The sequence below is a fragment of the Panthera uncia genome (assembly GCF_023721935.1).
Source record: "Panthera uncia isolate 11264 chromosome D3 unlocalized genomic scaffold, Puncia_PCG_1.0 HiC_scaffold_8, whole genome shotgun sequence".
In the NCBI taxonomy this organism is placed as follows: domain Eukaryota; kingdom Metazoa; phylum Chordata; class Mammalia; order Carnivora; family Felidae; genus Panthera; species Panthera uncia.
The window spans coordinates 40,995,030-41,002,316 of record NW_026057586.1 but is presented as its reverse complement, the minus strand read 5'-3'; the positions used below and the strand labels follow the sequence as shown (position 1 = coordinate 41,002,316).

Sequence of the window (7,287 nt, the reverse complement as noted above, 5' to 3'; positions counted from 1 at the left end):
AAATCTGGAATAAGAACAGAATTTCTAGCCCAGATAGCTGTTCTATATTCAATCAAGTACAGCATAGTTATCATTGAACTGATATTAACTAAACACATTTGTTGGAAAGCTATCTATAAAGAATAGCAGATCCTTTATAGACCTTAAATCCAATGTTACAGCATGATTTTGCTAGCTGTCTATTTATTTTGCAATAAAGAAGGCCAAATACGTTTAACATTTCAAGCTTCTTGGAAAAGATAAGCAAAAAATTGCTATAAAACTACAAATTGGTAAATAGTACAATTAAAAATTTAGAAAACTTCATATCTATTTTTCTAATATATATGTTAAAAACATATCTATATATATTAGAAATTGAAATTCTAATATATATCTAGCTAAATATATACATATATGTATGTATATATATACATATATATATATACACACACACACACACACATATATATATATATATATATATATATTAGCAATTGAAATTGAACTTTAAATATCCCTTTTGGAAACTTCCAGAATGTCTGGCAAAAACACATCTCATTGTAGAACATTAACATTATCTCTTTGCGCACGTTTCTGCTAATGTAGTAAATTTGGCTCCCAAATTATTTAAAAAGTCAAGGCCATCTTCTTCCTGTTTTTCGCTGCAGCACCCTACAGAACCAGCTGGAGATCCCTTTCCTTCATAGTTATACGTAAGGACATAATCTTGAGATGGCACATGGTTTTCATTCTGATTACACAGATGCAATTTCTGTAAAATAAACAAACAGAAAAAAGGATTGTATTGTTGTATTATTTTAAGTATTCTTAAACATATGAACATAAAATTTATTATTTTATTTACCTTTTATGTCTAATTTTTAACCAGTGTGTCCTCTAATGGAGTCCTACATACAAAAAATGCACATGATTGGTCGATATCACAACCATACCATAAAATCAGTATATCTTACATTTCTAGTAATCCATACAAATAAAAAAAATTATATATATACAAATGTTATATTTATGTATATTTAAATTATCATTAAATGCTTAACTCTAAACTTTCTATCTGGAGTTCAGGCTAGTCCACAAAACGGTGACACTATGCACGGTGGCCTAGAATTTGACGTTGGATATCTGAACAGTCCGGGTTTTGAGTCCCAGCTCTGGCTGTACCAGCTACGTATGTGACTTTGAGCAGGTCACTAAACATCTCTCAGTCTCACTTCTCACTCTCCTTACATCTAAAATGGGAATATACACAGTGACTATCTCACGATACTGATGAAATAATAGCGCATGAAAAATACTCTTCCTTCGCCCAGCACATAGTAAGTATTCAAAACACATTAACTAAAACCACTACTACATGCAGTTTTAAAGTAGGCAAGAATTATCACATTGGTTTCAGAATGACGTTTTCCGAGACAGCCAAAACATGACAAAATAGAGAGATGCGCAAGACATTTTAGTGAGATTAAAAATACTCAACATAACCCGGATTGCAAAAACCAGCCCTTTGCACTGGAGAGGCCATGCATTCAGCCACATCCACCCTCACAGTCTGTTACTGGCCAGCTTGTCTAACCCCTGGGCTCCTCCTCCTCACCTGTGTGTCCCCTGCCTCTCTAACCCAGAGCTTATTTCCTTGGCTTATGTTATCAAGTGTCTTTCTTCATGACCGCTTCAGCCTCGTATCCCATTAAGTGATGTGCACATTGAAGAACACCCCTAGGAGTGCTTCTTAAGCTTCACTCCTTCCCCTGCCTGATCTTACATGAATACTGGCTGTCTAGAAACAGAAAAGAGATTAACACTTGAATTTGACGGGAAAAAATATGCTATGGACATGCGATAAGCTATAGCCACGTCACAGAAAGGTGCCTAGTTGCAATCCATTAAAGGATTAAGGGCTTCTGGTCCACTGTTGGTGTTACAATGGTACTGGCACACTCTGATAAAAAGAAAACTTAGTACCAGGAAGAATATTCAATCCAGTGGTTCTCTACCCAGGTGGCACATGTGAATTGCCTGAGGAGTTTTAAAAATAATAATTCTAGGGCCGCCTGGGTGGCTTAGTCAGTTAAGTGTCTGACTTGGGCTCAGGTCATGATCTCCCATCTCATGGGTTCCAGTCCCACATTGGACTCTGTGCTGACAGCTCAGAGTCTGCAGCCTGCTTCAGATTCTGTGTCTCCCTCTCTCTCTGCCCCTCCCCCACCCTCAAAAATAAATACAAATTTAAAATAATAATAATAATAATAAGCCAAACCAATTAAATCCAAATCCTTCAAGGTGGAGCACAGGCATTAATATCTTTTAAAAGCTCCAGGGGGATTTTGATGTGCTCCCAGGACTCAAAAATCATGATTTAATCCTTCCTTTGTTTTACATCCTTGCTGTCTCCTGAATAAAAATGTTTTATATATGAATGGTGCTTTTTACATTACATATAGTTTATACAGCTCATATTATTTAATGTTCATCCTAGAATTGTGTGCAGATGTTTTGTTTTCAGAGAGAGATGTAGATTTGATTTGGGGGAGTTTTGTGATTGTAGGGAGTAAGATTTTTTTTTCACATTCTTCTATATGAAAATAATTCGTGAGGTAAACTACATCTAGAAGTGGCATGTGGCTTTAGGTTGGATATTAGAAATTTCCAGATCTCATGAGATTTTAGAAATTAAAAGAAATATGACAGATGGAATAAAATCTCTTTTATGTTAAATAATGTAACAAAATCAAAGGGCGTGGGGGTGGGGAGGCGTGGAGGAGGGCAGTGCTGGGAAGGACCAGAGAATGAAAGAGAAAAGATACATTGAAAAGATACATAGGGAAAAGCAACTTGTGCAACTGTATGCTAATTTCAATTTCCTCTTGTTCTACACTTGGATATTTAAACCGTAGAATGGAAACCTGAGGGAAACTCACTTCACCAAGGCGGGGCTGGGTGAAATTATGCCACTCGGAGTAGGTGTGTCTGCAGTTGTCCGTCTCCACGTGTCCTCCCCTGCAGGAATCCAGGGTGTGATGATGCCCCGTCCCCCGGCACGATTCCAGGGTCTGGTGTCCGCCTTTCACCATTTCAATGGTCTCCTGCCCTCCATTCTTCATTCCTGATCCCATGGTACCGCAAAAGCCTTGGCCAGAGTTATTGACTGTCTGGGTCATAAACCCATTGGCAGAACACTGAAATAAAATAAAATAAGACCATTTGTATCAGGAGGAAATGGATCCCAAGTGATAAGAAGGCAAGGGAGAGAGAATGTTTATTCAACGTTTTATTGATTCATCCGTATTTTCTAATTGTGTGCCCGGTCTAGGGATACAAAGATGGGCATGATCCCTCACCAGCTCTAAGAAGCTCTTATTCCAGTGAGGCAGAAAAATCAGATGATTACTTTAAGAATGTACATGTAGGTGAATGCAGAATGCTATAGGAACACTGAGGAACACATTAAAATCCACATCCAGAGAGAGTAAGTGGAGAAGTCTAAGAGTAGGGGCTCCGATTGAGAAATGGGAGGAAAAAATCACCACCTGCAGGAAGGTCTACAGGCAAAGGCAACGGGGTGCTTTGGGGGTCTTCAGCTTCAGCCTGTTGAGAGTGGCTGCCACATAGGGTTCAGGGTAAGAGAGGAAGTGGAGAGGTTATAAAAGGCCAGAGAATATAAAGAACCATATGCCATGCTAAAAAATATAGACTATCGGGGCACCTGGGTGGCTCAGTCGGTTAAGCGTCCGACTTCGGCTCAGGTCATGATCTCGCGATCCATGAGTTCGAGCCTCGCGTCGGGCTCTGTGCTGACAGCTCAGAGCCTGGAGCCTGTTTCAGATTCTGTGTCTCCCTCTCTCTCTGACCCTCCCCCGTTAATGCTCTGTCTCTCTCTGTCTCAAAATAAATGAACGTTAAAAAAAAAATTAATAAAAAAAAATAGACTATCATGAAGATTACGGAGACTCAAAGAAGGGTTTTAATAGACAGGCAAGGCACATATTTTTAAAAAGTCATTCTAGGCGATAATGTAAAAGACAAATAAGAAGACAATAAGTTGAGTGTCACAGATATCAGAGAGATATCACAGGTATCACCTGAACCATTCTAGGTGAAACATGATAAGGATCTAAGCCAAAGTAGAAGCAAAGATGACTCAAAGTGGCTAGACCCCACACGAAGTTTACTGGCAGTTAGATGGATGAAGCAGCAAATGGAAGGAATTATTCCTATGTGCTCTGCTTGTGCAACTCCAGATGGCATAATTCCCTGAAGTTGGGATGAAGGATGTGCTTGTGGGTGAGAGGAGGGGGAACAATTCAATTTGGGGCATGGCAAGTTTAAGAAACCCGTGGATGTCCACAATGCATATATGAATATGGGGTCTGGAGCTCAGGTAGGGGAGCTGAGCTGACGCTCTAATTCCAGAAGTCACCACCATATAGGTGGTAGTTGAAGTCACAGGGATAAATTATAACACCCAGGGAAAATGGTAGACTAAACAAAAAGAAGGCTAATAACAGAACACAAGAACAAATGTTTTAAGGGGTTGGTAAAGGAATTAGAAGGCAGAACTGATCTGAAATAGCAACTGAGAGAATGAAGGAATCCAAAAGACAAACTCTGAAGCCATGCAGAGAGGATTATGGTAAGGAGAAAACATCAAAGTTGTTTAAGAATTGGTCCAAGTAAAGTAATCACCTCTCAGATTCAAGTAAAAGAGTGGCCACTGGTAATCTGTGTCAAAAGAATTTCCACGAAGTGCTGAATGAACAGGAACTAATGTCATGGAGAAATCGAGTATTAAATCTCTCAAAGAGTTCAGTTTCAAAGAAAAAGAGACATGGAAGGAACTAGAGCAGACAGAGTTGAGGGGATGTTTGAAGATGAAAAAGACTTGATTCAACAGTAACTTAATGCTGGAACCTCAGTTGGAAGTCTGGGCCATGGGTGAGAAGTCGAGTTACCGTGGCAACCTCAGGGTGTCAGTTCTAATTATAAACCGTTACTTTCAGACAAGACCTCCATTAAAATCAGGCTCCGTTGTGCCATCTTCTTGCCAATTTGTTTTCCTTCTATTGAATATGCAGAGTCTCTAACTAAACTGGAAGATTTTCAAGTTCAGATGATTTGGAGTTTCAGATATTTCAGAGTCTGAAATGTATCTATAAACGTCATACATAGTATCTCATTGCCTTAGAAAATTATACCAGAAAGGAGAACTAAAAAGTAGCCATTTGGTGGCGCTGCTGCCCTATATTTTTTGCTTAGGTTGCTGCTACCTTGAAATTCTATTCAAAAAAAAAAAAAAACCCTGATTATCAAATCTCCTTGATGGTATAATTTTTGTCATTATAAATACATGTTCAGAGATCACCCAACCTAATACCGGGAGACTTGAAGATAAACTAAAACCAAAGCTGAGTCCACAGTTCCATGTTTCACATTCTATTCTCTGTTCCTTCCTGACCATCTCCACGCCCAAAGTTTATTCTCACATGGTATCAACAGCTCCTGTTCCACGTCAATGATTTCCAGATTTAACTTCTCCAGTCCTGACTTTTCAACCAGCTCCTAACCCCATCTGAACTGCCTCTGACTTAAACTTAGCTCTAAAAGTAACGTCATCACCTTTACTCATTGTACTAAAATGAGCTTACCCATTCACTACAAAGTTTTGTTACATTTTTTTAAAAAAATTTTTTTAATGTTTTATTTATTTTTGAAAGAGACAGAGTGTGAGTGGGGAGGGGCAGAGAGAGAGAGGGAGACACAGAATCTGAAGCAGGCTCTGGGCTCTAAGCGGTCAGCACAGAGCCCGACACGGGGCTCGAACTCACAAACTGCGAGATCCTGACCTGAGCTGAAGTCAGATGCTTAACCGACTGAGCCACCCAGGTGCCCCTGTTACATTTTGCAAAAATATGCCTAAAATTATGTTCTGGTATAAATTAATAATCCCAAGTCCTTCTGAGAAGTGCTCCTAACAGAGAACAGGTAAATAGGTGTGAGTATGTTATGGTGAAATGGCCAACTAATACCATCAGCTCCAGCATCAAATGGTAAAGAACAAATATGAAGAACATCTCAATCATTCCATTCTCAGATATAAAATAAGATCTTACTTTGAGCCAAGGACTATCAGGGACTAAATGGATTTTCTGAATGGAAAAATAATTACAGGGCTCCACATGGAGGCATGTCAAGCACAGGAGGGCTATGACTTTGCATGATGGTGGGAAGGAGGTTAAAGAGAGAAAGTCAATAAGAAAGGTATCTTTGACATATCAAAGGCTTGATATGAAGTCACTGTCCCTGGCTATGGCCTCTGTCACTTTGGCTTCACTTTTTATTTTGTTACTCTAGAGTTAATAAGCTATCATTTACATATTTGAAATATTGATTATCCTTATTTTAATTTTCCAGTTATCATTAGACTACTAGAGTTATCTCCTGCTTAAACTATAGCAAGATTCTAATCCTTGAACTTCCCCATCCTTAGTGTCTTGCTGTTCTCACCGATCACCCTACTGACTCAGCATCATGCTGTTCCCATTATGCCAATCTATGCAGGAAAACTTTCACTGGCCCTTCCTTTCCAAGAAGATAAACCCCAAATCCTTAGTGTGGCATATGATAGCCCCATCTCTTACATCCTCTCCCCCAAAACCCTAAGTTTCAAGCTTCTATTCTAAAACACCATTTCTTCCATCTCAAAACAACCTCTTTACTATTTGTTGAATAATCCCTAAACTTTGTCATCCCCTTTTTCATTCTTTATTTTTTAATTTCATGTTTATTTCTTTCTTTTGAGAGAGAGAGAGTGAATGGGGAAGGGGTAGAAAGTGGGGGAGACAGAGAATCCCAAGCAGGCTTTGCGCTGCACAGGGCCCAATGCGGGGCTCAAACTCATTAACTGCAAGATCATGACCTGAGCTGAAATCAAGACTCAACCAACTGAGGCACCCGGGCGCCCCTCCTGTTTTATTCTTAAGGCTGTTTTCCTCCTCTTTAACTATTCCCACAACCTCTTCACTTTCAACCCCTTCTTACTCTTTCAGTTACAGAGTAATCTGTACCTCTTTCACCAGGCCCTTCAGGTTGATCCAGAGAACACGAATGCACTTATGTATCACAAGTGTCTTTGAACTAACAGTGCTCTGTCATGGTGCTAATGTTTACTGAAATGTTCCTACTTATTTTTCCCATAGAAGTAGATTCAACTGCTCACAAGTACATTGAAATCTTTTTGAGGGAAAAATATGCCTTGTAAGAACTCTTGAAATATATGCGCCCCCCCGC

At 39.3% G+C, this 7,287-nt stretch overlaps 1 protein-coding gene across 2 annotated transcripts in view; it reads right to left on the bottom strand.

Moving 5' to 3' along the window:
* Positions 1–503: 503 nt before the first annotated feature.
* The window catches only part of LOC125914691 (desmocollin-3), a 32,597-nt gene continuing 25,813 nt past the window's right edge, over positions 504–7,287 (bottom strand). The window contains exons 12-13 of one of the 2 annotated variants that reach the window (XM_049620245.1): positions 2,922–3,179; positions 504–754 (exon numbers count right to left, since the gene is read on the bottom strand). In XM_049620245.1, the coding sequence (XP_049476202.1) occupies positions 557–754; positions 2,922–3,179 (456 nt within the window). In that variant the 3' untranslated portion in view covers positions 504–556. Of the gene's footprint in view, positions 891–2,921; positions 3,180–7,287 lie in introns of both variants that reach the window. The other variant, XM_049620246.1, reaches the window with a different exon arrangement.